At 58.5% G+C, this 26967-nt stretch overlaps 2 protein-coding genes across 3 annotated transcripts in view; both read left to right on the top strand.

The window, feature by feature from the left end:
* The window catches only part of EWSR1 (EWS RNA binding protein 1), a gene marked incomplete at its 5' end in the record, with an annotated part of 22453 nt that extends 5635 nt beyond the window's left edge, over positions 1-16818 (top strand). Inside the window, 14 exons of the mRNA XM_082324820.1 lie at positions 3297-3348; positions 4848-5034; positions 6418-6585; positions 7344-7558; positions 8067-8247; positions 11065-11102; positions 11638-11670; positions 12479-12597; positions 13933-14062; positions 14465-14587; positions 14675-14852; positions 15234-15331; positions 16000-16273; positions 16480-16818. Coding sequence (XP_082180946.1) covers positions 3297-3348; positions 4848-5034; positions 6418-6585; positions 7344-7558; positions 8067-8247; positions 11065-11102; positions 11638-11670; positions 12479-12597; positions 13933-14062; positions 14465-14587; positions 14675-14852; positions 15234-15331; positions 16000-16273; positions 16480-16519 — 1836 coding nt within the window. The 3' untranslated portion in view covers positions 16520-16818. The remainder of the gene's footprint in view (positions 1-3296; positions 3349-4847; positions 5035-6417; positions 6586-7343; positions 7559-8066; positions 8248-11064; positions 11103-11637; positions 11671-12478; positions 12598-13932; positions 14063-14464; positions 14588-14674; positions 14853-15233; positions 15332-15999; positions 16274-16479) is intronic.
* A 548-nt stretch (positions 16819-17366) lies between these two features.
* On the top strand, positions 17367-26003 carry GAS2L1 (growth arrest specific 2 like 1). 2 transcript variants are annotated; one of them, XR_014229531.1, is made up of 7 exons: positions 17367-17537; positions 18189-18847; positions 21117-21224; positions 21484-21580; positions 21895-22192; positions 23788-25902; positions 25956-26003. XR_014229531.1 is itself a non-coding variant. In XM_082324724.1 (6 exons), the coding sequence occupies exons 2-6, from the start codon at positions 18203-18205 to the stop codon at positions 25040-25042; spliced, it is 2403 nt and encodes an 800-aa protein (XP_082180850.1). In that variant the 5' UTR covers positions 17367-17537; positions 18189-18202; the 3' UTR covers positions 25043-25976. The 2 variants fall into 2 exon arrangements, 1 of the variants encoding a protein (XP_082180850.1); XM_082324724.1 differs by having other exon boundaries at positions 23788-25976.
* The last annotated feature ends 964 nt before the right edge of the window (positions 26004-26967 follow it).

Here is a 26967-nt window from a genome sequence, read left to right as displayed (position 1 = left end):
ACCCTTTAGGTGTCACTTGGTTTTAGCGCTAAAAATGCCCAGCATCAGAGCGCACGCGCGCAATGACAGTAAGAATTCGCTAGGCTGCGATGCTGTTTGCCGTCTCCGCATCTCTGTAAAACCTCCAAGCGGCGTGCTCTATGGATAAAACCTCCTGAGCGCTAATGACCGTTTCCTAAAGGGTAAACAGCATGGTTAGACACGTCCAGGCGTCCTGACCACCAGCTTTGCATGCCACCATGTTGTCTTTGGATTTCCAGTGCAGATGCGTATGTCACGTGTCCGTTAACGTGCTGTAAACTATTCCAACGCGTGCTCTTCGAACTGGAGTTTTGTACGTACGAGTGTCTCAATGTCTGAAAGAAACTATTGAGACATCATTCAGTTCTGGTATATTTGGACTGAATATTCAGGAGACTTTGAAAAAGAAAATGGATTTTCTTCCACATAATGCCCTGGGTGCCGTTTTCCGCAGATTCATCCTTTGCTGTGAGAGACGTTACAAATGTCTGTTAGAGTGGGAGCTTTCTTAAATACTTCCCAAAGCAAGGGAATACCGGGCAATGGGGTATCTGGCCACAGAAGCCCTCTGGGAATGCTTCCCAAGGAAGAGGTGGAGAGAAAACGTTATCCTGTAGTCTGTCCAGTTACACGGCACTTAAAATACTGAACATCTCTGCAAGGATGAGGAAAGTTTCTGCCAGAATGAGAGCCAGTACCCTTTAGCTGGTGTCGCTGTGGGTTATCTACAGGGTTTTTTTCCTTTCATTTAAAAGTATATGGGCATAAATTGGCAGCAAAAAGGATTTGTGGACTTCCAGAATTCCTTTCTTAGAAGTGTTTGAGTCCCTTAATCCTTACTACGGACCCCAGTCCCGCAGGGGTTGCAGGAAGCTGCACTGTTCATGTTTTTGATTGCCCCTTAAGAGTATATTTGCTGGAGGAATAATAATATTAATCACCTTTTCTGCACAGCTGCTTCTTTTTAGGCAAAAAGCTTCTTTTTTCTTTTCATCAAAAAAAAAAAAAAAAGACTCAAGAAGTGGTCAAACAAAAGATCGTATCAGACCTTCGAGTACGATTTGCCTCAGTCGGCGTAGCGTTGGTCTGCGGCAGAACTGTTGATGTTGGTCTCCGGGCAGAGTGCCAGGTTGTATTTATTCTTCCTACACCTGCCTCTCCTTGAGGAGCCAGCGCTGTGCAAATGAGACCGATAGTGCTTAAAGCCTGTCTTCCTCGCTCCGTCCTCTGCCTTTCATACTAAATAAAGCCTGGGGTGTTGCCTGGGGCTTACATCTTTATGCCCTAAGAGACTTGCAATTTTTACGCTTGAATCTCAATTTATTTTTCCTAGGCGTCGCCTTTTTGTAGCAAAGGGATGTCTGCAATTACTTAAAAGCAGAGTGCCTTTTTTTGTCTTAACAGCCTGTTTTTTGGGTAAGATGCCGTTGTGGTCAGGGAAATTCCAATCCTGTGCAGATACACCCTCTCGGGACTCTGCAGGAACGGCAGAGACGGTTCCTCTGCATCGCCTCAGGTGAGGGCTGGTGGAGCCTTCCCTGGGGACCTTCCCGTCCCAAGCTCTCTGCCATCCAGCCTTGCACTGACTCCCAGGCCGCCCGAGGTGAGAGTCACCGCCCAAGTTGCGCTTCTTCCCTCCCCGGGGCTGAAGGAAAAGGTGTCTTGGAGTCACCTCGTCGGTTTGTTACGGAGAAGAGGGGTCTGGGAGCCTGTGGGCTCCTCTGCAGCTCCCTGGACGGCAACGGGATTAGGGGATTAACCGGCACCACCAGATCTGTGGTCATGGTTTGCTCTTTAATCACTGCGGTGTGTAAGCATGAATTACAAGAGTAAATAAAGAGCTGCATCTGTTGGGGTTATTGGCTTTCTTAGCGATGTCGTTTGGGGGTAAAGACATCATTTCAAATGTTCAAGTATGAATCTCCTTTAAGTAGCTACGTGGGAATTACTCTCTAAAGACAGCCAGCCCCCACTTCTCTTTTTACCTGTGAAATTTAGGCTTATGTATATTTTAAGTTTCTAATGTATTTAGAATTTGAAACGAACACAGCTGTCTTGGCTACCGCAATAATCTGTTACACCAAAATAGAGCAGAGAGAGGGTAGCCTCTCCGTCCCCTTCTCCAGACGTCCCCGGTAGAAGATATGCATGCCAAACAGGAGTCGGCTGTCTCTGGGCACGCAGACCCCCAAGCTTTTAATGCAGCAGAGAGAACCCTTCAAAAACTGCTGCTAGCTGACGCGAAGCCTGCTTGTTTCAGAATAAATCTCTTTGAATTCAGTATTTTCAGTTGATGTTCTCTGAGGACCAAATCCTGCAAGCTTCCCTTCCGCCTGAAGAATTCCTAGACTTCAGTAAGGGTTTTGCTTGCAGGCTTGGATACTTTGAGAGGAAACTGAGCCACTTAACTGGACTTCTTAAGCAGGTTATCAAAGTTCTTCTGTTACCTTTTTCTTACAGTATCTGTTCTGCAGACTCGCCGTTTATCTTGCTGCCTGGCAGCAGGAGGAGAGAGAAGTGATGTAATGTAAATGCCCCCCTCAAAAATACAGCTCTTGGGGATTTTCAGAATACCTAAACTAAGTGGTTGAAATGAAAATTTAGACCAGTGGGATGTTAAATCACCGCCTTTTCTTTCTTTGGTACAAACCCTTCCTGCTGAGCACACTCGCACAAGGGAAACGCTCCATCTAGGGCCAAACCATTAAAATTCAGGAATTTTTTTCTTTCCCCTTCCTTTTATTCTATCGACTGGGCAGAGCCAGGTTTTAGCAAACCTGCTCGCTTCCTTGATTCGAGAGGTTGGTGCTGCCAGTAACAGTGCTGAGAAAGGGGGCCCAGGTTTTGGAGGATCACCCTGTGGCTCTGGGTCCGACGAGAGCAGCCTAGGGCACGGCTGTGGCCTCAGCAGCACTTACTGCAGACTCTACTTATGCAAACAGCAGCTTTTTTAGTAAGTGGTCAGGCTTGGGCCAGTTCAAATAAGGATTCCTTTAACTTCTGGTGTCGGTGCTCTCTGTGGAAGTGCTGTGGTGGCTGACATTTTAAGCGTTTGGACTGTATAAATTTGTCTGTTGCTCTAAAAATCATGCTCATTTTATCCTCTTCGGCATGATCCCATTCACCCTGCTCAGCAACATTCAGAACAGGACTTTGCTTTTCGGAGAACTTCTCAGCAAAAAGGAATAATGACCGTGAAAGCTGATTTACTAGTGATTCGTGCACGTTGTTTCCTGGTGGGAGACGAGCTTACTCTCTGGCTTTCGTGTTTCCAGGTTGGCAGCCCTGCGATGTGGAAGCCAGCCCGCGGCCTTCAGCAGGAGGGCGGTAGCGTGACAAGCGTGGGGGGCCCAGGGCAGGAGGAACGAGGCTTGTGGGAGCGGGCAGCGGCTTTTAGGCTAGCTGTTGCAGGTGACAAGAGCGGACAGGCTTGCGTCCCCTTCATCAGGATCCCGAGGCTAACCAGAAAACTCAGTTCAGGACAGAAAGCTGAAGTTTGTTTTTTAACTGATGTGCTGTGCAAACTTCCTCCTCTCACTTCTCTTTCTCTTTACTTGCTGATTCAGAGAGCCGTGGGGAAGGGTCCTGCTGTGGCAGCAGGGACAGCGAGATGTGGAAGTACCGCGGTGGGCCGGGAAGGCACGCTGTATTCTGCTGGAAGTGTATCGCTTTTTCAAATTAGGGAATTGAAATAAAAAGCTGCAGCACAATTTGCCTACAATGCTGTGTAATTAGAAGGCAGACTATGTCACAAGTGTCCTATGTTTATTAAAAATAAGCGATGGAGAAGCTGTTATCTTAATTGATGCAATTAAGATCACATCAACAAGACTGAGACCAGTTAACTGCTCTTTGGCAATCGATGTTTTGTATTTTTAGTGAGTCAGCTTTTGCTAACAAAATTTTTAATTGATCTTTTTTCATGTAAGTCTCCATTTCATAATTTCAAAACCCGCTCACAAGGTTCTTAACTATAAAAAGCCACCGTGTTAATGCCAGGGTTATAGCTCACCTTTGTGACAAGCCAAATGGTCGGCTAAATTATACAGCGGCGGCTGCTGGAAGGATTAATTTAAATGGAGCTGTTTGGGGATCTTGGATATTCTTGTAAAATTGTTCAGAAATGAATGTATGGTCTGTAAGCTTTTTACCTGAAACAAACTGAAATTCGAAGAAAGGTGAAGGTACATAAAACATCAGGAGCTAGCTTATGTGTCTTTTTTGACCTTTCTCTTCAGTTAAAGCAAATGTAAAGTGCTTTTCTTTTGTTTCCAGAATTACTGATTTAAAATAAGACTTCATAAATGGCTCAAAAAGACTTGTCAAGTCAGGCTGGTGCCATTTTGTGCTTTTATTTTTCAGCTGAAAGGATGGGACCGTGCTTCTTAAATCAATTGGATTTCTTTTACTTTAGGGCGAACAGGAGCTTTGTTTAGCTTTCCTGTGTTCAGAAGACGCTGCATGCCTCAGCTTGCCCTGGGTGCGCGTTATTACATTAGCCGTGAGCTTCAGTAGCTGTAAACAAACAGCCTTTGGATGCTGATCGAAGGGTGGCTTCCAGAAAGCTCCTCGGAGCGTGGTTTTTGGATGGCGAGGGTAGAGCTGGGGCTGTAGGCTGAGGCTTCCCAGGGCAGGGGGTTTCTCCGAGGAAGGCGAAGGGGCGGCGTGGGTTAGTTCATCGTTTTCGGCTTATCTGTGATATTTTTGCAGTGGTAAAATCGGTGCTGTACCCGAGGTCCGATAAACCGTCAACAGAAGCGCAGTAGTCTGAAATGTTACGAGTGAAGGTCGCCAAATTAATCTGACGAGGCTGTCGTCTGTTCTAGGTTATACCACCCCGACTGCCCCCCCAGCGTACAGTCAGCCCGTCCAGGGGTACGGCACAGCCGCTTACGATACGAACACCGCTACGGTTACCACCACCCAGGCTTCCTACGCAGCACCGTCCGCTTACGGCACCCAGCCCGCCTACCCAGCCTACGGGCAGCAGCCAGCAGCGTCCGCTCCCGCAAGGTAACGTCTGGTTCCTCTCTTCTTCCTCAGGCTGCGTTGGCTCTGCTGTCGGGGAGAGCCCCAGCACACCACCAGCTGAACTGGGGCCCACTGGTTTTGCTTACACCTTTTCTCTGCCTGTTGCGCTTGAGCTTTGCTCTCGCCGCATCCGATCCCGTCGCGTTTCAGGGCTGGGGGAAGCCGCGTAGGTTGGTTCTGCTCCGGCAGGGTGAGTCAGCGCCGTTACTGGGAGATGAGAGCAACCAGGCAGCAAAAATGGGCTCTTGACTCATGATGTAGAACAGAAAACGGACCAGTCTGATCTGATCTTGAGTCACGGGGTCAGCCAGGATACTGTTACGTGCTGTGGCTTCTGGAGTGGATGTACATGCTGTAGACAATTTCCTTTTTAAATCTCTTGTGTCTGGGCACTGTCAATAGTATATTTAGTTTAATTGTTTGCTCAGGATATGAAAAATTTAGACTATGTAATGGAAACTTGTTTAGTAGGGTGTAAAAACTGCTTTATTCATTTACCTGGTGTTTGTAGCAACCACTTTGGTAAGGAAAGGCGGAGCTTGGCACAGCTCTGTCCGATTACACTGGTAAGGATGAATCTTGACATCATTTAAAATCATTTTTTCCCAGCTTGTACAACAAAAGTAGCTTAACTCTTTTTACTCCGCTCTGATAAGCACTTAGAGATTAGAAACAGTATGGGATAAATATAAAAGGAGGGGACATGCGCGTCACGGGCAAAGGGTTCTCTGTATTTTCAGGCCTCGAGGGTTAATACTAAACAGGGAATCATGGAAGAGTTTGGGTTGGAAGGGACCTTTAAAGGTCATCTAGCCCAACCCCCAACATCCTTTCCCTTTCATCGGATAAGCGTACGGGGCAATACCTGCTCGCACTGGATTCTAAACCAAACAATGGTGCGTTTGACTGACAGCGTTTCTGGCTGCTTTTGAGCTAATTGTTTCCAAGCGTTGTGGAAAACCGGCTGGAGTGGAGGGGCGGTGCTGCCGACCGCTTTCCTGCCTGTTTCACATCCTCGACTCGATTCTAGAGCCAAAATCTAAATCCCCCGCCTTCGGTGTCATAACACAGCCGGTGAACAGAAGCTGTGGTACTCTGCGCTCTCTGTTCAGGGTGCTGCTCGGGCCTTTCCTCATGGCAGGGGAGTGCGCAAATACCCAGTCAGCAGGTGCTAAAGTGTTTAGTGTTTAACGAGCATAATTAGCTGCTGCCAGAGGGACGGACACCGATGCGATGCCGGCTTGTAACGCTACCCAAAGAAACAGGTAGTGCCGTTCCGTCCTGGGAGGGATCTGAGCGCCTTCGCTGCTACCAGAGGTGGGGCTTTGCACCAACGTTTCCTTCTTGTTCGATATGGCTCCGTAGACCCCAGGATGGCAGCAAACCAGCAGAGACCAGCCAGCCGCAATCGAGTACGCCAGGCTACAGCCAGCCCAGCCTAGGGTATGGACAGAGCAACTACAGCTATCCTCAGGTGCCTGCCAGCTACCCCATGCAGCCGGTCACCGCGCCTCCCTCCTATCCTCCTACCAGGTAACGCTCCCAGCGCTCGAAGCCTCACGCAGCTGGCGCGGGAACTTTCAGCGTAGCTGGGGCAAAAGGGGGTTTCTCAAGGGAGTTCAAACGAACAGATGTAAAAGAAGGTTTGGGGTCCTGGGAGGAGAGGGAGGCGTGGTTCTTGTTGGCGTACTTCTTGTCGTAGGGAAGATGCGGCTATGATTGAGTGCGTGTCTCTGCATGCATACCTGCAGTAGCAAGATGTAATGATGACAAATGTTTTTTAAGAAATTTCCTAGATACGGGGTGTGTAACGGTGACCTCTTGCTGCCTCCTTACACGTGACTTTGACAAGGGGCTCGCCTCTTCCCCTCAGCTGTCTTTGATGTGCTGATGCTGACTTGTAAAGCGTATGTTTTGAAATTCTCAAAGCCTGAGAGGCGTGAGGGGGGGACTGTTGTATTCTCCATCCGCTGAAAATACTTCAGTGCCAAGGCAGAAAGGGAGACTGCTGCTTGCATTGCCACTGATTTTTGCCCTGGCGCTTCTGCCTCTTTCTGGAGGTACGAATAAATTGTGAACGGTCGCGTGGATTTTGCTTTTAGCCATCGTACCAGGCTTTATTTTCTCTCCTGCCACCAGACTAGCCTCCGTAGGATGACTTCACCTTTTTAAATGGTTTACCAGAGTACATATGGCTTGTAATTACATTACCTTCTAGCGCGAGCCGCTTCTGCAGCCTAATGCACATTGCCAGTGACTTGGCTCATCTTTCCAATGCTTTTGTCTTCCAGCTATTCCTCCACACAGCCAAGCAGTTACGATCAGAGCACTTATTCCCAGCAGAGCACCTACGGGCAACAGAGCACCTACGGACAACAGACTAGCTACGGCCAGCAAAGCAGCTACGCGCAGCAGCCGCCGCCGACTAGTTACCCGCCCCAGACAGGATCCTACAGCCAGGCCCCGAGCCAGTACAGCCAGCAGAGCAGCAGTTACGGCCAACAGAGTGAGTGTGCTTAGCAGAGCTGCGTGGTTGTGGAGGAAAGGGTCGGTCTCCCTTGCCCTCGCAGGGTGGGCTGCCTCTGAAGGAGGCTTGGCGTTACTTTGAGTCTAAAGCTCGCAGCTACGTCGAAGGGAGAGCGTACTGTAGCTGGGTTTTGCCCAAAAACGGCTTGCCTGGTGCAGCGGCAAATCGTGATGCTCCCCTCGGCGCGGCGAAGGTGAACGGATGGTTGAAAAACACAGAAGCACAAAATAACCTTGTGGCTGGAGTGGGCAAGGCTTGGTGTAAACACCGGTCTTTGGCCGGGTGGCGGTTCTGCCGAAGTCATGCTGGTAGGGCCTAACGTAAAACTTGATTCTGCAAACGGAAAGCGGAGCATCCTTAAATTAACGCTGTTGCTGTAAGCACTGTAGCAGGCTGAAGGCAGGTAAAAGGGCTTAAAAAAGGGACAGGCAGCCTCGACCCACTCTTGTGTGCAGCTCCCTAACGTGTTTGTTACAAACTTCCTCAGGCTCATTCCGTCAGGACCATCCTAGCAGCATGAACGTGTACGGACAGGAATCCGGAGGCTTTTCAGGCCCGGGAGAGAACCGGAATATGAGCGGCCCTGATAGCCGGGGCAGGGGAAGAGGGGGATATGATCGCGGAGGCATGAGCAGAGGTGGGCGGGGAGGAGGACGCGGTGGAATGGGGTAAGAGCAAATCTTTTCTCCTTTTATCTAATTCTGGTTTACCCATAGGATTTGAAATGGAAAGAAGGGACTGAAAGGTTGACATTCCCAACGGTACTTCCATGGAGAACATCTCTGTAGCAACATTGCTTCTAATCCATGGAAATCTTATCCTAGGGGAAATAGGAGCAGGATCTATTTTGTTTTGCCCTGCAGCTGGTTGGGCCCCGGGGGGGGAATTAGGGGTATTGCTAAACCTGGAACTTTCAGCTCCCTTCGTGGTCGTGCAGAGGCGAAATCCTCTGCGGGGTTTAACAGTAACTCCGGATCGAACACACACAAACCTTCCGCCAGGTCCAGGAGTCACTCCCTGTGCCTCGGCAGCGGGGATCTTGGCAGCGCAGGTATGTACAAGGCAGAAGCCTCGTGTCAGCCCCGTGTTACGCCGTCAGCCTCTTCACCTTAGCAGCAGCACGCAGAGCTGCGTCTGTTAAGCGTACAGCTGCTCTCGAAGCCACGACTCTGAGTGGCCAGAACACTTAGAGCTTGGCGGGAGCGCGAAGAAAGACCCCGAGAAAGCAGAGGGACCTGGCCTGGCTCCCAGGACTGCTCCCCCTTGGAGCTCTCAGGTGTCTAAATCAGTTTGGCCATGGTAACCGGTGGCAAAATCTGGTTTGGTAAACCTACGCCTTCAGGTCAGCAGTCTGTCTCCCTGTCCATGATGTTTGTTTTGCTAGCGGCGAGGAAGGAGGACTAATCCCACAGGCTCCTAAGAGAAGGAAGGTGTAGCTTTGTGTGTGTTCCATCCCTCACACCGTCGTTCAGAGCTATGCAGAGGGTCCCTAGGTGCCCGCTGGAGATGTGGCGTGGGATGCACGGCGCTAGCCCTGGTATTTTGCGGGGCAGCCGGAATTGCAGCTTCTCCTCGATAGGCAACTTCTGAAGGTGTTTTACAACCCGGTGGCAACCGGAGTTTGGCAATCGATAGTCCCATTCTGCATAGCTCTGTCGAAATGAATTGAAGTGGCATGAAATCTTTATCGGAGAAATACAACTACCGGTGTACGGAAACAGAAGAAAAAGACCGGCTTGTGTTGGAACCCAGCCGGCTTGAATTGGCTTGAGTGGAACAGAGTTCCGTGGTTCTGCATAAAGATTTCACCCATGCTGTATTTATCTCTAACGGTTTAAAGTAGATGTAGACACTTGAAATGTCTATCATCACATCTTAAAATTTCTAGCCCCTCCGGAGCTTCTCATGCAAAAGATTTGTCACCCGTCTCTGATTTCACACCCTAATCCGAGCTTAAATTGCGTGCGTAGCGATTTCCACCTGGCTAGACCATTACAAAGGGTCCCCTGCTTTATGGACGTAGACTTTCTGCTGTCCATAGACAAGGCAGCCTTCCTATGAACGCCGAGGGGCAGGTAGGGGAACTCGGCCCCTCTTATCATGCTGTGGTGATGGATTTCAGTGTCTCCGGCAGGTAAGGAGCTCGATGTTATTAACGTGCCCTTTTTCATTGACTCAATTATTTTATATTTTCATTGGCTGTTAAACATGGAAACTTTTTAACATGCTTTGTCGCATTTATATGCTACAGGTTACAAAGTGAGAGCCTTGTATACACTTCAATACTTAAAAAGTACCCGTACTCAGTACTCAGCCGGCAGCATAATGAAAAGTGGGACTAGACACGGTGTCCATATGGAGAGGAAAAATATACATAGAATATTTTTAACCAAATGTATTCATTGTATAAATGGAATCCTTCTGTAACTTTGGTAACTGCATACTTGTTGTTTGGTAATAAAACCAGAGGAGGTATACTACTTTAGAATTGTGTAACGTTAAAAAGTGTAAACGTCTATGTTTAAAAAGAGAGACATTACGTAAATGGTGTGTACTTTAACAAAAGGAGGCAAAGCTGCATGCAACAGCTTGAAAACTGTGTATTGACGACTTTTTTTTTTCCAGTATTAGAGGTGCAATACTTGCTAGAAAATAGGCGGTGCTCTCCCTCCTCTGCTCGTCTCCTTCCAAACAGCTTCTTGTCTCTCCAAAAAGAGCAAGAAACATCAAAATCCTTTTCAGGTGGCATTTTCCTAATTAAGCAGCGCTTGAAAGCAGTCTTAGCTGAACGCTTCAGCCAAAGCTTTTGACGAAAGCTGCGGCCCTGAGTTTGCATTGGCGCCTGCCGAAATCTTCCGTTCTGGTCTGTGTCCACAAAGCTGCACCCCAGGCCTTCGAGCCCCCGCTGTATTCTGTAAGTTCTCCCTCCACAGAGACTTGTTAAATTCAGTAGCGACCTGAATGTATGGCTTTATACCGAGGTTTTTAGCAGAAATGTCATCTGAACTGTGTTGTAGGTATCGCGTATGGTTGTCTCCTACCTTTTTTAACTGTTAATGTCAGGGACCCGCGGGCTCGTTTCGCTCCCGTGCTGCGAGAGGCTGAGGGTGCACCTTTATGTACACACAGCGGGGAGGGAGTTGACCAGCGAACGACCTCACGATTTCTCCGAAGCAAAAACCCAATTTATAACGCTCGAAAACATTTTTTGCCAAGTATTGCACTGATAATACCCATACAAGTAATGCAAGGGTACCGACAGCAAAGTGGTGTCTAAAACCAGACAAGCGAGGTTGCGTATATGTAAAGGAAATTTGAGCGAGCTGCCCTGAAGAAAGGCATAGTGCCGAGATGAGAGAGAGAGAGAGAGATGCATTGTTTGGAGATGTTTAGCCAGTGCCCTTCTTCCCAGTGAGCCGCAGAGGCTCAGAGCGGTACTGGCTTTGTAAAGGGAAAGGCCTTCATTTCTTCGTTTATCCCCCCAGCAGCGCTGGAGAGCGAGGTGGCTTCAATAAGCCTGGTGGTAAGTTTTTGAGCATTACAATGGATAGTGTTAAAAAAAAAAAAAAAAAAATTGCAGTCAGTTTTTAGAACAAAGTGTAATTTTTATTAGTTTAAGTGGTTAAAATGACATATGCAACAAGACTGTAATGGGTACTGCCGGCAATGCCTAGGGGTATGCGGTTACAGGACACAGGGTAACGTGGAAGAATTGAGCAACCACTTCTGTAATTTGGGGAAAATAAATGGTTTGGATTTAATAAATTTTTTGTAAAGTAACTTTTTATTAATGAACGTAAAACTTGATTGGCCTGGTAAAGCATTTAAAAAAAAAAAAAAAAGTGTAATAGTGGTTAATGGTTTGAAAGGCTGCTAAAAATAGCAAACCGATCACCAAGTAAAAGGTGCATTGCTGATGTTTGTGCAATGCAGGTCAATTTGAGTTTAACCAGCGCCAGCGAATGGTGGTTATAAGTAGATAGTATTGTGTGTGTCGGTTCTTCAGCCCGCAAGGCGTGCACTAACACCGCTTCTTATGATTCTTTCCCGACTGGCAGGACACATGGAAGAAGGACCGGACCTCGATTTAGGTAATTGCCGATCACTGCTGGGACTCTCTCCCGAGCTCGTGAAATTGAGACTTCTGTGCTCGGGAGGAGGGCTGCGGCCGCGGGAGACGATGCTCCCTTCTGTCGGAGCACAAGGATGCTCTGCCATTCGCAGTCTCTTTCTGGCCATTTCATTTATTTCTTGATTCCCGATTCATCGGAACAGCCGGACTGGTGGAAAACCGCACGTGTTTGTGAGACGCTTACCCTCCTCCGCGGGAGCTCGGGGGGCCTTGGGGGGAGCTCTGCGGCTGCTTGGTTCAGCAGAAAGCCCTTTGCGGGCAGCCTGGTACACGCCAGTCCAGTAGCCGCCTCTTGTGCCACCCCTGGCCCGTCGCCGTGCAGCTTTTTCCTTCCTGTTGCACAGGCGCGTCTGGAAGTTATGCGTCAGCCTTCCAGGATCAGCATGTTGCTGCAGAAAGGGGGGGGCTAGCGCAGCAAGGGGGGGGCTGGACATCCACGTGCAGGAGCCCGAAGGACGCGAAGGTCTTCCTCGCGTCTCATCTGGGATGTCTCCCGTCGTAACCGAGCCGTTGAACCGCCCGGTTCTCCTCGCGCTGGCTGGGTGCGGGTGGCTGTGGTGGGAGAAGCGGCCGGCGGCGCCTGCCTGCGTGGAGGCGGCGGTGGAGCCTCGCCCCTCTCCGCGCCTGGGTTTTCGGGTCGGTTCATAAATACCCTCGTTGAGAGCGAAGCCGCAGCTGGCCGAGGAGATGACGTGATGAAAAGTAGTCCGTTATGTTGTATCGCTGCCTTTCCTCTCCCTGCAATGACACCGTGAATTATCTTCTAGGCCCACCTATGGACCCAGACGAGGACTCGGACAACAGTTCGGTTTATGTGCAGGGACTCAATGATAATGTGACCCTGGAGGATCTTGCAGACTTCTTCAAACAGTGCGGTGTTGTCAAGGTGAGAGGGAAGAGGTGTGCGCAGGTCGGCCTCCAGCCGCTGGGGGAAAGGGATTGCCCGCCTCCTCCCTGCCTGCGCATCGCTCGTCTCCGCTTTGCCCTTCGTTTCCAGCAGCCGGCAGGTCTCTGCCTGGTTGGGCAGGAGGATGGCCACAGCCTGGCACTGAGCTGTAGCTCGAGTTTTCCCAAAGAACCTCTGCGGGATTAAGTGCAGGGTCCTGCACCTGGGTCAGGGCAGTCCCTGGTATCAGCACAGGCTGGGGGTGAAGGGATGGAGAGCAGCCCTGAGGAGAAGGACTTGGGGGTACGGATAGATGAAAAGCTGGCCATGAGCCGACAATGGGCTCTCCCAGCCCAGAAAGCCAACCGCATCCTGGGCTGCATCCCCCGCAGCGTGGGCAGCGGGGCGAGGGAGGGGATTCTGCCCCTCTGCTCCGCTCTGGGGAGACCCCCTGGAGCCCTGCGTCCAGCTCTGGGGTCCTCAGCACGGGAAGGACGTGGAGCTGTTGGAGCGGGGCCAGGGGAGGCCACCAAAATGATCAGAGGCTGGAACACCTCTGCTATGGGGAAAGGCTGAGAGCTGGGGGTGTTCAGCCTGGAGAAGAGAAGGCTGCGGGGAGACCTCATTGCGGCCTTTCGATACTTAAAGGGGGCCTACAGGAAAGATGGGGACAGACTTTTTAGTAGGGCCTCTAGCGATAGGACAAGGGGTGATGGTTTTAAACTAAAAGAGGGTAGATTCAGACTAGATACAAGGAAGAAATTTTTCACGATGAGGGTGGTGAAACACTGGCAGGGGTTGCCCAGAGAGGTGGTGGGTGCCCCATCCCTGGAAACATTCAAGGCCAGGCTGGATGGGGCTGTGAGCAACCTGATCTGGTTGAAGCTGTCCCTGCCCATGGCAGGGGGATGGACTGGATGGCCTTGAAAGGTCCCTTCCATCCCAAAGCATCCTGTGATTCTATGATTTGTCCCTCAGCGGCGTGATTAGACTTGCGGAAGCGCCAGTGCTCCCAGCCGCAGAGGACGCGTGCCTCTGTGGATCCGCTGCTGGCGGGACGTGTGGCAGCGTGAGGGGTCGGGGCGGTGGGGAGAGCGGAGGAGGACGTGGGGAGGCTGCAGCTCGGTTCTTGCGCTGCCCGGTGCACACGGGTGCTGGCTGTCGGGCCGAGCAGCAGCTGCCGCCCGTGGTAAGCCAGAGGGGCCCTTTCTTCTGCCACGGAGTCGCCGAAATGAGGCTCGGTTGTCTCAAGTCAAAAGCAGAACAGAGAAGAATAAATCCTCACTCAGCTTATGGGGAGATGTGGCTCGAGGTGACGTTTTGCTGTCCTGCTAGATGAACAAGAGGACTGGGCAGCCTATGATAAACCTCTACATCGACAAAGAAACCGGCAAACCGAAAGGAGATGCCACGGTATCTTACGATGACCCGTCTACTGCCAAAACAGCCGTCGAGTGGTTTGATGGTGAGTACGCGGGGTGCGTTGTGGGATGGAACCGCTTTCTTCTCCATTTCAGAACTAAGTTCTCGTCCGACTGAAGTCAGCGTGTCTGTCCTCGGCGCGTGGAGGATCGTAGTCGTTTAAGGCTGGCCCTAGGTGGTCAAGCTTTAAGAGGTTCCTGGGTTTAACTGGAATGGATAAGCCTGGTGCTTGGGTTGTGCTTGTCCTCAGTTGCCCAGGCTTCTGTCACCTGCTGTCTCCTGTGGCGGGCGTTTATCTCGGTCCCACGGGTGGAATTTTGCCCTTCGATAGATAACATTTTCCCTGTGATTAACAACTCGGTGCAGTTGTGTCCCCTGTGGAAAGACGCGTGCGTTACAGGGTCGCAGCCCAAAGTGACGCTCTTGCCCTCGTGTCGCTCCTTAGGGAAGGATTTCCAGGGCAGCAAGCTCAAAGTCAGCCTCGCGCGGAAGAAGGGCCCGATGAACAGCATGCGCGGCGGGATGCCCCCACGTGAGCAGCGGGGAATGCCTCCCCCTCTCCGCGGAGGTAACGTCCGTCTGTCCGTCCACCCTCCCCCCCTGTGTCCCGTCCTCCAGCCGTGGCCTCCCAGGATTAACGGAGCCTTCCTTGCAGGTCCGGGGGGACCCGGTGGCCCGGGGGGGCCTGGCGGCCCGAGCGGCCCCATGGGGCGGATGGGAGGCAGAGGTGGAGACAGGGGTGGCTTCTCCTCGAGAGGACCGCGGGGATCCAGGGGAAACACCTCCGGCGGGAGCGTCCAGCACCGAGCCGGCGACTGGCAGTGTCCCAATCCGTAAGTATCCCGTGCCGCCCGCGCGTCACAGCAGCTCCGCTGAGCCCGGCACCGCTGTGGTCGCTCCCACCTGCTGACAGCAGCCGTCTCGGAGCGCCAGGGCGGCCCGTTTGTCCGAGGTGCTGGCCGGGAGAAATAGGCCTTTCCTAAAATAACTCGCTGGGCCTTCCGAGGGAGTTCCTTTCTGCCGTCGGGAGCAGGGAGGGAGGGCTGGTGTCGCTGCCGCTGGACCAGTAGCCCGGCCGACTTCCTCCAGGTCCCGCTGACCAGCTTTTGCGTCTCCGCTCCTTGTGCTCTCCCGTTGATGGCCGGCAGCACTTCCCGCCGTTATTTAGCCAGGAATGCCTTCCCGGTCTTCCCTAACTGCTGTTTTTAACCCAGGGGATGTGGAAACCAGAACTTCGCCTGGAGAACGGAGTGCAACCAGTGCAAGGCTCCTAAACCAGAAGGGTTCCTTCCCCCGCCGTTCCCCCCTCCAGGTACGCGGGCGGCGGCGGGGCTGGAGGCGCCCGGCTGCGCGGGGAGCGGCTCTTTCCAGCCCCAGGAGCTACTGGGGCTCCAGCCCTCCCGGAGCTGCGAAATGGCGGCTGGGCCCGCTCTCTCCTCTTCTTCCCGTGCTTGCCAGCTCTTCTCGAATTGCCGAGGCTCTTCCCCGGGGCTGCCTGCAGCACTTCGGTGCCCCAGAGCACCGCTTTCACCTCGTTAGGCAGCACCCTAACGAGCCCCGGCTCTCCTGTGCTTGCTGCTGCGCTCCCCTGCAGCGTTGGTTGCCCTCGGGCTTCCCAACCTGCTCTGGGACCTGCTCCCATTTTCAGTGCCGGAGGTGGATGCGCCGGGTTCATGGGGGCAGGGTGTGATGGGCCGGAGAAGTGTCTGGAGCGGGCTGCCTCTCCCCTCGGAGCGCCGGGAGCGGGCTGCCTCTCCCCTCGGAGCGCCGGGAGCGGGCTGCCTCTCCCCTCGGAGCGCCGGGAGCGGGCTGCCTCTCCCCTCGGAGCGTCGGGAGCGGGCTGCCTTTCCCCTCGGAGCGCCGGGAGCGGGCTGCCTCTCCCCTCGGAGCGCCGGGAGCGGGCTGCCTCTCCCCTCGGAGCGCCGGGAGCGGGCTGCCTCTCCTCTCGGAGTGCTCTGAGAGTCTTCTCCTCTCTCCCAGGTGGAGACCGCGGTAGAGGCGGCCCCGGGGGGATGAGAGGTGGGCGAGGAGGTGGCCTCATGGACCGTGGGGGACCCGGTGGCATGTTCAGAGGTGGCCGCGGTGGCGACAGAGGTGGATTCAGAGGAGGCCGGGGTATGGATCGAGGGGGCTACGGAGGAGGCGGCCGGCGAGGAGGAGGAGGAGGCCCTGGGGGCCCCCCGGGACCCCTGATGGAACAGATGGGCGGTGGAGGCAGAGGCGGACGGCGCGGAGGACCGGGAAAGATGGACAAGTACGTACGGAGAGCGGGCGGGGGGGGCGAGGCGAACGCTGACGCGCGAGCAGGGGGGCACCCCAGTCACCGGGGAAAGGGGCGGAGGGGCCCTGGGGCCCCACTCCTTCCCCAGGTTGGGTTTGGGTGTTGGGGCGAGCGGCTGGTGAGGCGAGGGCGGGAGCCTGGGGGGCGCTGACTGACCCGGCCTGTCCCTCCACTCGCAGGGGCGAGCACCGCCAGGAGCGCCGAGACCGGCCCTACTAGAGACGGACCCCGCAGAGCTGCATTTACTACCAGATTTATTTTTTAAACCAGAAAATGTTTTAAATTTATAATTCCATATTTATAATGTTGGCCACAACATTATGATTATTCCTTGTCTGTACTTTAGTATTTTTCACCGTTTGTGGAGAAACATTAAAACCAAGTTCAACGGTAGCGTGCCGAGTTTTTTTTTTTTTTTTTGCCCCCCCCCCCCCCCCCCTTTAAACACGGTTGTTTAACGAAAACTAAACCCGCGCGCCCCCCTTGTCGTGAGCATGCCGCGCAGCGACGAACTGTAACGATGTTGATGGTTTTGTGACGGTTTCTTTCTTTTTTTTTTTTTTTTTTTAAATAAAAATTCCCGATGTTTATAACCGTACCAATTCTGGCCTCTCTTGAGAGCGTCACTCCCGGCGGGGGGGTGGGGGGGAACCTTCTGGATCCGTGCCTCCCGCAGCCACCGGCCCCCTCTCTGTGTCCCCCCCGTGCCTCAGTTTCCCCATCTCCAGCGGGGCTCCCAGGAGCTGGAAAAGGGCCCGATCCTGGGTGCCCCCCCCAGGTTGGCTGCGGGTGGGGGGGGGGGCGGGGGGCAGCTCCAACCGGTCCCCCCCCCCCCCCCGTGTCACATCGCACCGGGGGGGGTCGCCGTGTCGCTGTACGTGTGTCCGTCCGTCCGTGTGTCGTTCCCCCCCCCCCCGTGTCCGTGTCCCGCGTGTGGGCCCGGCCCCGCCCGCCGCTCCCGTCCCGGCCCTTTCTGGGCCGCCTCCAACTTCCCGGCCGGGGCGCGGCGGCGGCGGCGGCTGCGGGGCTGCGGGCGGGCGCTCCCCGCTCCCCTCCCGCTCCCCTCCCGCTCCCCCCGCTCCCCTCCCGCTCCCCCCGCTCCCGGCGGCGGATGGCGGCGGGGGCTACGGCGGCGGCGGCGGCAGCGGCGGGGCCCCCCCGGGGCTCAGAGCCGCGGCCCGGCCCGGAGCGGGGAGCGGGCGGGCGGCGCGGCCCGGCCCGGCGGTAGCGGAGCGCGGTGAGTGCGGGGCTGGGGGGTCCCTGTCCCTGTGCCCCCCCCGCCTGTCCCCACCCGTGTCCCTCCCCCCTCCTCCTCCTCCCCCGCACGAGTCGGCATCTGCCTCGCAGGTGCTGACCCCCTCCCCCGGCGGACAGACGGACGGACAGACACCCCCCCCCCCCCGGCAAGGACCCCCCAGGGTGAGGGGCTGGGGGGGGGGCGGCCCTTGGCCCTTGGGCCTGGGTGCAGCCCCCCCCCGCCATGGCTGAGCGCTGGGGCCAGCACCCCCCGCCCCAGGGGGCTGGTAGCCATGGGGGGGGGGTCTCCTTGCCACCGGCACCGCGGTTCCTTGGGGCGTCACCTCCTCCCACGGTGACACCCACCATGACTGGGCAGCTTTTGGGGTGGGGGGGGGTCGGTGACGAGTGACTCCTTAACGCGGGGGGGGTGGAGGGGACACGGGGTGGCAGGGGACAGGCAGGTTCTGGAGATGGCGGTGGTAACCCCCCCCCCCCGCCCGCAGGTGGGGGAAACTGAGGCACGGGGGTGTCACCGGCGGCAGGGGGGGGGACACCAGGTGGCCAAATTCCCCTTGGCGAGGAGCCTGGCGGGGGATGGGGGGGGCTGGGGGGTGTTGCCTCCCTCTAACGGCACCCGTCGCCCCCCCAGGCCGGCAGCTCGCCATGGCCGACCCCAGCCACATCCAGTCGGCCGCCTCCAAGAGCATCCGCCCCTTCCGCTCCAGCGAGGAGTACCTGGAGGCCATGAAGGAGGACCTGGCCGAGTGGTTCAACACCCTCTACGACCTGGACATCCAGGTGGACACCTTCCTGGAGAGCCTGGAGACAGGCTGTCACCTCTGCCGACACGCCAACAACGTCAACCGCATCGCCCTGGACTTCCAGCAGCGGCACCCCGAGGTGGCCGCCCATATGCGCGTCCCTCAGAACGAGGTCGTCTTCCAAGCCAAGAACGTGGTGCCCGGTTCCTTCATCGCCCGGGATAACGTCTCCAACTTCATCCAGTGGTGCCGGCAGGACCTCGGCATCCAGGACGTCCTCATGTTCGAGACCAATGACTTGGTGCTGAAGAAGAACGAGAAGAACTTTGTCCTTTGCTTGTTGGAGGTGGCCAGGAGGGGCTCCAAGTTTGGCATGCTGGCCCCCATGCTCATCCAGATGGAGGAGGAGATCGAGGAGGAGATGAGGGACCAAATGGCCTACGGCGCGCTGGGCACACGCCAGGAGAGCCGGGACCCCCAGGTGCCCGCCTACCCCAGCAGGGCCCGGCCCATCGCCCTCTGCGACCTGAAGAACCTGGATGAGCTGGTGAGATGCGCTCCCCCAACCCAACGGGCTGCTCTGTGGTCCCCAGGAGGTCCTCTCTGTCTGCCCAACGGGGTGCTCTATGGCCCATGGGAGGTCCTCTCTGTCTGCCTAACAGGGTGCTCTATGGCCCATGGAGGTCCCACCTGCCTCTATGGCCCATGGGAAGTCCTCTCTGTCCACCCAATGCGGTGCTCTGTGGTCCACGGGAAGTCCTGTCTGTCCACCCAACGGGCTGCTCTGTGGCCCCCAGGAGGTCCTCTCTGTCCACCCAACGGGGTGCTGTGGCCCACGGGAGCTCCCATCTGCTGCTGTGGTCCATGGGAGGTCCTCTGGGGTGCTCTGTGGTCCATGGGAGGTCCCCTCTGTCCGCCCAACCGGGCTGGCCGTGGGCTGTCCTTCCCCACCCACCCAGGCTCTCGGTGGCCGTGGGAGGTCCTCAGCCGCCTGGCCAGGCCCCCCCGTGCCCTCTGGAGCCTCCTGACATCAGGACGGGTTATTTTGGTGGCCGTGGCCATAATCACAGGGGGGACACGGGTGGCACCTCCACCCCTGCCACTTCCTCCCCGCGGCGGGGGGGGATGACACAGCGGTCCCCACCCCAGGAACCTGCTCCTGCCCGGATCCAGCCCTCCTCCTCCCAGCTGCTGTCCCCAGGGACAGACAGACAGACGTGGGGACATCCCGGCTGCTCACAGCCGCCATTCGGGGTGTCAGGAAGGGGAGGGGTGCAGGGACCCCCCCCCCCCCGGGGGCCGGGAGGCTCAGGAGGGATTAAAGCCCGGCTGGGTGCAGGATCCGGCCCGCGCGCGAGGCAGCGGATTAATACGGGGAGGGGACGATGGGACAACGGGGGGGGCGGGGGGGGGGGCTGCCCTCCCCTGACTCCCTAAGCTCAAAGCCGTTTTTTTAATTGAAACCCCGATTCCTCATAAAGTCCCGCAGCCGCCATGCTCGGGGCGGGGGGAGCATCCTGCACCCCCCCTCCACTGCAAAGGGGGGCCCCCCCCTCACTGCTGCCCCCCCAAACCCCCCCAGCCCCCCTGGCCGAGCGCTGCCAACCCCGGCTGCATTTTTCCGGGCTGCGTAATTCCTCGCCATCAGCTTTTATGGGCAGCGCTGGAGCCAGGGAGGAGCCTGACGGTGCTGGATCCGGCCCGGCTGGTCCCCATGTCCCCCCCCCGGGATGGCAGCAGGGTCAGGACCCCCCCAGCTGCAACTCCCCCCGCCCCGTGCCTCAGTTTCCCCGGTTGGGGCTGACCTTGCCACCCGGCTGCTGCCCCGGATGGGAACTGGAGTGGCCGGATCCTGCCCTGGCTGGAGCCCTGCGATGGGCAGAACTGCAAAAAAAGAAAAAAGGAGGAATTATAAAAAAAAAACCAACCCAAATTTAGGGGTGAGGGAGGTGGTGCTGTGCTGTGTGTCCGCCCCCCCGGCCAGGGCAGGATGCGGCCACATCCCCCCGTCCCCCCGTGGCTCCCTGCCTAATCCCTGACGTCAGCCCCGGGCAGGCCGTGGGCAGGGCGGGCAGCTGGCGGGCAGGCAGCCGGGCAGGCAGCGCTGTCCAGCAGCCCCACAGCGATAGGGGGTCATCCCCCCCAAAGTCCTCCCTTTGCCTTTTTATCGGTGCCAGATGTTAAAGTTTGGAGGGGGTGGGGGCAAAAAAAAGGGGGTTTTAACCCTTTTCTGTGGGTGGATGTGGGGTGCAGCAGGCGCTGGAGGCCCCTGCCCCATAGCGGGGTGCTTGGGGGGGCAAAGCCCCCGTGGTTTGGGGGTTAGCAGGGCTGGGGAGGGGGAGGGGGGCTTCTCCTCCTTCCCAGTTTTGGGGCGGCTCTGAGCTCCCCACACCTGGGGGTCCCAGAGCGGATGGGCTCCAGGGAGCGGGGCTGGCGGTGGATGAAGCGAGTTGTGCCCGTTCTCAGCCTGCTCAGGGGTGGCCGGTCGTGGGAAGCCCCCCCGGGCCCCTCTCCCACGGCGCGTGGGTGCTGTGGGTGCTCCCCACCCCCTGGGGCTGCGGTGGGAGCTGCCGGCTCGGGCTCCCGCACAAACCCACCCAGCTGCTTCCCGGCAGGTACAGGCAACGCGCTGCCCGCAGGCCTGCCTGCTCCTGCGAGGGCAAGCACAGGCAGCAGGGGAGCCACCGGGCTGGGCCCAAGCCGGCTCCCCCCTCTCCGTAGGCTCTATACAGCCCCTCTGCGTGCACCTATCTATAGGGGCTGGCCCTATAGCTGGGCGTCTGCGCCCCACCGACCTCTCCCCTCTCTGCCTGCAGGTGCGGGAGATCCTGGGCTGCTGCTCCTGCCCCTCCCAGTTCCCCATGGTCAAGGTCTCCGAGGGTAAATACAAAGTTGGCGACTCCAGCACCCTCATCTTTGTCCGAGTAAGAGCCGCTGCCACGCCTCTCACCCCATCCTCCCCCCGCTCCACACCGGGATCCCCCACCCTCCTCCTCCTCCCGCTCCTCGGCGCGGTGGGGACCCGTCCTGAGGGCCCCCGTGGTGGGGTGGGCCCCGAGCCAAATTTATTCCCCACAAGCTGCCCCGCGTCGGGAGCCTGGGGGGCCATTCCCCCCCTCTTTGGCCACGTCCCGGGGAGCAGGCAGGGCAGGCAGGGCAGGCAGGGTGACGGGCTGTCTGCAGGTGCTGAGGAGCCACGTGATGGTGCGCGTCGGCGGAGGCTGGGACACACTGGAACATTACCTGGACAAGCACGACCCGTGCCGCTGCTCCTCCCTCGGTGAGTGCCCCCGGGGACGCCGGGGCCCAGGGAGCCCCGCCACGGCCGCTGCCACCCCACCTCACCACCTCGCACAGCTCCTGGCTCTCCCTGGGGCTCCTTTCCCCGGGGCTGGGCTGCTCAGGGCGCTGATCCGGCTGAAAGGGGAAAAAGGCTGGGTGAGAAAAGGCGGGGTTTTGGCCATATTAATTCCCGAGGGGATTAACCCACAGCCTGGGAAGCCCTGGCTGGAAAAGCCGGGTGCCGGCACGACACCAAGGGGTCGGGGGTGGCGAAGGATGGCCCCCCTGACCCCCCGGTGTCTCCGTTTCCAGCTCACCGCCTGCCCCAGCCCCGTGCCCTGGGCTTCTCCCCACAAAAACCATCTCCCGGCAGCTTCTCCCCGGCGCCCCGCGCCCCCAGCCCCGGCACCCCCCGCCGCCCCCGCGCAGCCGGCCCTTCCTCAGGCGGCGGAGGGGACAACAGCCACGCCAGGACGGAGCGGGGCGGCCACAGCCGGGACACGGGCATCCCGAAGCCACCGTCCGGCAGCAAGCAGGAGGGTTTGCCCCCAAGGGGGGGGTTAGCAACCCTGCCTGGTTCTGCCAGCCCTTCGAGGAGCCCCGCGCTCAGGTAGGGCACCCATGGGTGCGGGGGGGATCGCCCTATGGCAGGGGAAGGGTGGGAGAGCGCCTCAGCCCCACAGCAGGGCCCAACTCCACAGCAGGCCTCGGCCCCACGGTAGGCCCCAGCCCCACGGCGGGGCGAAAGCCCCGCCGTGGGGCTGGGGCCTGCCGTGGGGCAAAATCCACCTCCCCCGTGAGGTGCCCCAGCCCTGGCAAAGCCCGGCCCGGCCCCACGCCACCCGTGTCCTGTGGGTCGCGGCCCTGGGGGCTTCGCCCCCCCCCCCCCCCGCCGCCTCTTCCCGCCGCGGCAGCGCGCAGGCGCAGTGCGCACGGCGAGGGGGATGGGGCGGGGCCTGGCGGGGCCACGCCTCCCCCCCGGGGATGATTGACAGGGCGGGCTGGGAGAGCGGGAAGGGGCGTGGAATGGGGGAAATGGGGCGTGGAATGGGGGAAATGGGGGGGCAAAGTGGGGAGCAATGGGGAGTGGAATGGGGGGGCAATGGGTGTAATGGGAGGGTAATGGGGGGAGCAATGTGGGGTGGAATGGGGGGGCAAAGGGGGGTGGAATGGGGGAAATGGGGGGGCAATGGGTGCAATGGGGGGGTGAAGGGGGGCAATGGGTGCAATGGGGAGGCAATGGGGTGTGCAGTGGGGGGCAAAGGGGGGTGGAATGGGGTGTGCAATGGGGGGGAAAGGCGGGAGTAATGGGGAATGGAATGGGGGGAGCAATGTGGGGTGGAATGGGGGGAATGGGGGTGCAATGGGTGCAATGGGGGGGTGAAGGGGGGCAATGGGTGCAATGGGGAGGCAATGGGGTGTGCAGTGGGGGGAAACGGGGGGGCAAAGGGGGTGTAATAGGGTGTGCAATGGAGGGGAAAAGGGGGGGAGTAATGGGGAATGGAATGGGGGGGTGCAATGGGGGGTAATGGGGGGAGCAATGTGGGGGGGAATGGGGGTGCAATGGGCGTTGAAGGGGGGCAAAGGGGGTGTAATGGGGGGTGAAGGGGTGCAATGGGTGCAATGGAGAGGCAATGGGGTGTGCAATGGGGCGCAAAGGGGAGTGTAATGGGGGGTAATGGGAGGGGCATGGGGGGAATGGGGAATGGAATGGGGGTAATAGGGGGAGAAATGGGGGGTGCAATGGGGTGAGCAATGGGGGGCAATGGGTGCAATGAAGGGTGAAGGAGGGCAAGGGGGGGCAATGGGTGCAATGGGGGGGTGAAGGGGGGCATTGGGGGTGCAATGGGGAGGCAATGGGGTTTGCAAAGGGGAGCAATGGGGCGTAATGGGGAGGTGAAGGGGGACAATGGGGAGTGTAATGGGGAAAATGGGGGGAGTAATGGGAGCAATGTGGGTGTAGTGGGGGAAATGGGGGGGCATTGGGTGCAATGGGGTGAGCAATGGGGGGCAAAAGGCGGCAATGGGGGGGTGAAGGGGGGCAATGGGGGATGTAATGGGGGGCAATGGGGAGTGTAATGGGGGGAGTAATGGGGAGTGGAATGGACTGTGCAATGGGGTTTGCAACGGGGGGGCATAATGGGGTATGCAATGGGGGTTGCACTGCCCCACAGCCCCCCGACCCTCTTCTCCGTGCCCCCCCAGGCCCCGCGACCCCGCTCCCGCCCGTGCCCGCCGCTGCTCGGGCGACAGTGACTCCTCGGCCTCCTCGGCGCAGAGCGGCCCCCCGGGCCCGCGGGACGGGGGCACCCCTCGCCGCCGGGACCCCAGCCGGGGGGTCCCCCCGCAGCCGCCCCGCGACACCGGACCCTCCCCGGGCGGGCAAGCGGCTCCGGAGGAGCGTGGCCGCTCACGGGTGCCCAACGGGCCTGGCCGGGCCCCGCCGCGTGCCCGCAGCCATGGCCGCCCCAGCCCCCAGCCCCTGCTGCTCATCAGCCGCCGGCGGGACGGGCAGCACTCTTGGACGCGGGCAGAGACCCCCTCCCGGCCCGGCAGCCCTGCCCGCAGCCGGACGCCCTCCCGGCCGGCCGCCCGCAGCCCCGCGCCCACCCCGCGCCGCTCCTCCCTGGAGGAAGGCGTTGGGGGGCGGCGGGTGGGGGTCCCCGGGGACGCCCCCCATGGCGGCGGGGCCGGGGAGGCTTTGCAGCGGGAGCTGGAGGAGCTGGCGCGACGGCTGCGGGCCCCGCTGCGGCTGGAGCCCGGCCAGGAGCAGCAGCTCTTCCGCCGGCTGGAGGAGGAGTTCCTGGCCAACACGCGAATGATGGAGGAGATGGAGGACGGGGAGACCCCCACCGCGCCCCCCACGCCGGCCCCCGGCACCACCGCCGACTCGGCCTATTGCTCCTCCAGCTCTTCCTCGTCCTCCCTCAACGTCTTCGGCAAGCACGGGCTCCCCAGCGAGGACGGCCGGCGGAGCGGGAACGGGGCCGGCCCACCGCTGCCGGTGGCCCCCGAAATGGCGGATGCGGGACGCCGGCCGGCTCTCTCCAGCTCCTCCGATGAGAGCAGCTGCTTCCCGGCCTCCTGGGACGCCCGGGAGAGCCGGGGGGGCCCCGAGTCCGACACCGACTGGGCACCGGGGGAGGACGAGCTGACGGAGACGGAGGAGACCCCCGCCATGGTGGACGGCCCCCCACGGGTCCCCGAGCCGGTGCCTTCCCTCCCCGCGCCGTCCCCGCGCCCCTGGGCCAAGCCCCGGCTGGACACGCAGCCCCACAAGAAGCCCTCCAGGATCCCCACCCCACGGGGCTATGGGGCGGCCCCCCGGCCCCCCGCCGGCAGCCCCAAGCCCAGGGAGCGCAAGCCCTGGGGGGCTCTGCAGAGCGTCCTCTCCTCCTTCCTGGAGCCCGCCTGGGTCCCGCGCGAGCACGAGGGGCTGGACGAGGACGCCTGGCCATGAGACGCCCAGCTCGGTGGCCGCGGGTGGCAGGCAGGATGGGGAGAAGCCCCCAGCAACCCCCCGGGGACATGACGGAGCTGCTGCTGGTGATGGCACCTGCACGGAGAGGCCCCGGCCAGGCGGTGGCCACGGAGCTGGGGTGGCCGGGGAGCCGGGACGCCTTCCCTTGGTGGCTGGTGGCAGTTGGGGTTGGGCTCTGCAAGGAGCTCCCGGCCTCAGCCGGGTGCAAAGGGCCCCGGAGGCGCCCCGGTCCCCATGGAGAGCAGCTCCACGGGGGTGGCCACGGCACGGTCACGGTGGTGGTGGTGGCCAGAGCAGAGAGCTGCGTCCCAGCCCCCTGGGAACAGGGCTGGAAAGCAACCGGCTCTTCTCTTCTGATCTTTGTCTCTTTTCTCATCTCTCTCCTCATTCTTCTCTTTTTACCATCCTCTCTTGGCCTTCTCCTCATCTTCTTGGCCTTCTCCTCTTCTTGGCCTTCTCCTCTTCTTGGCCTTCTCCTCTTCTTGGCCTTCTCCTCTTCTTGGCCTCCTCTTGATATCTTCTTTTCATGTCATGTTCTCCTCTTCTTGTCCTTCTCCTCCTCGCCTTGACCTTCTCATTGTCTTCTCTTCATGTAATCTTCTCCTCTTCATCTCCTCCTTCTCTTCTTGGCCACCTTCTCTTCATGTCATGTTCTCCTCTTCTTGTTGTCTTCTCTTCTTTTTCTCTTCTCTTCCTCTTCTCTCCACATCTGAGATGACTCGGGGACATGCAGCTTATTACTGTCACAACCCGTATCTTGGGGCAGGGGGATTGCCTGTTCCTCTCCAGCACCCATCAGCCCCCGGCCGGCCGCAGCCGTGTCCATAGCATGCGTTAATGTCCCTAAGACGGGAGGGGGCTGTGTGTGGAGCCCCTGCCCGGGCCACCGCAGCCCCCACCCCTCCGTGTTCCCCCGAGCCAGTAAAGACCAACAGAGCTGAGCCCACCATGTCCAGTCGTCTGTCCGGGGGGGGGGGGCGGGGGGGAAATGAGCCCCTCCAGGGGGTTTGGGACCTGCTGAGGGGCAGCCATAGGCGAGCAGGAGGGACATGAGACCCCCGAGCCCATGGCAGGAGGGGCTGGGGTCTCACGAGAGGGGAAGAGCTGGGGTGTTCTGCACCCTATTGCAGCCATGGGGACTCCTCAGCTGCACCTGGGACCCTTCCACATCCCCAAAGCCCTTGGGGCACCCCACGGCCGAGAGCTGCTGACCCCAGGGGCACGGCCACGCTCTGCCACTGCCCAAGGTGGCCGACAGCTGGGTAGATGGTGGGTGGCCATGGTGGTGGCCATCCCGCTGCCACTTGGGGGTTCCCAAAGCAGGGTGCCTGCTGTGGTCCCCAAGTGCCTGCCATGCATCTGCCCTGGGAGCGGGGTGCTGGTGGCCAGCCCGGTGGCCAGAGTGGTGCCAGCACCGGGGCTGTTACCCCACCGGGACCAGCTGCACCTCCTGGGAACCCCACACTCATCCCCAACCCCAGGACAGGCTTGGGAGCTGGGCACGGGGCTGCCGTAGGCCTCGGCGGGGCCATTAGAGGCTCTGGCATCAACCGGGAGCAGAGCGCAGGGCTGGGAGCTGCCGCTCGACCTCCCGCAGGACCATCGTGTCCCGCTTCCCCTGGCCGCACGCCCAGCTCCAGGCATTTTGCTGCTTCAGGCCTTGCCGAGCCAGAGGTCAGGGCCACCGGCCCCGGAGAGGGGCCATCTCCTCCCTGCTGAGGGCAAGGCACTGCTGAGAGGAAGCTCACAGCATCCTGCTTCCCTCGGGATCACCAGGCCATGGCTCAGGCACCGAGCTGGGGGGAGCCCCTGACAGCAGCTCGGGGGCAGATGTCAACTTTATTCAACGTTCGCTTAAAACAAGTGAACATACAATATATTTATATTTTATATATTAGATATTT

The sequence above is a fragment of the Platalea leucorodia genome (genome assembly GCF_965183815.1).
Source record: "Platalea leucorodia genome assembly, chromosome: 12".
NCBI lineage: Eukaryota > Metazoa > Chordata > Aves > Pelecaniformes > Threskiornithidae > Platalea > Platalea leucorodia.
This window is presented reverse-complemented; position numbering and strand designations above follow the sequence as displayed.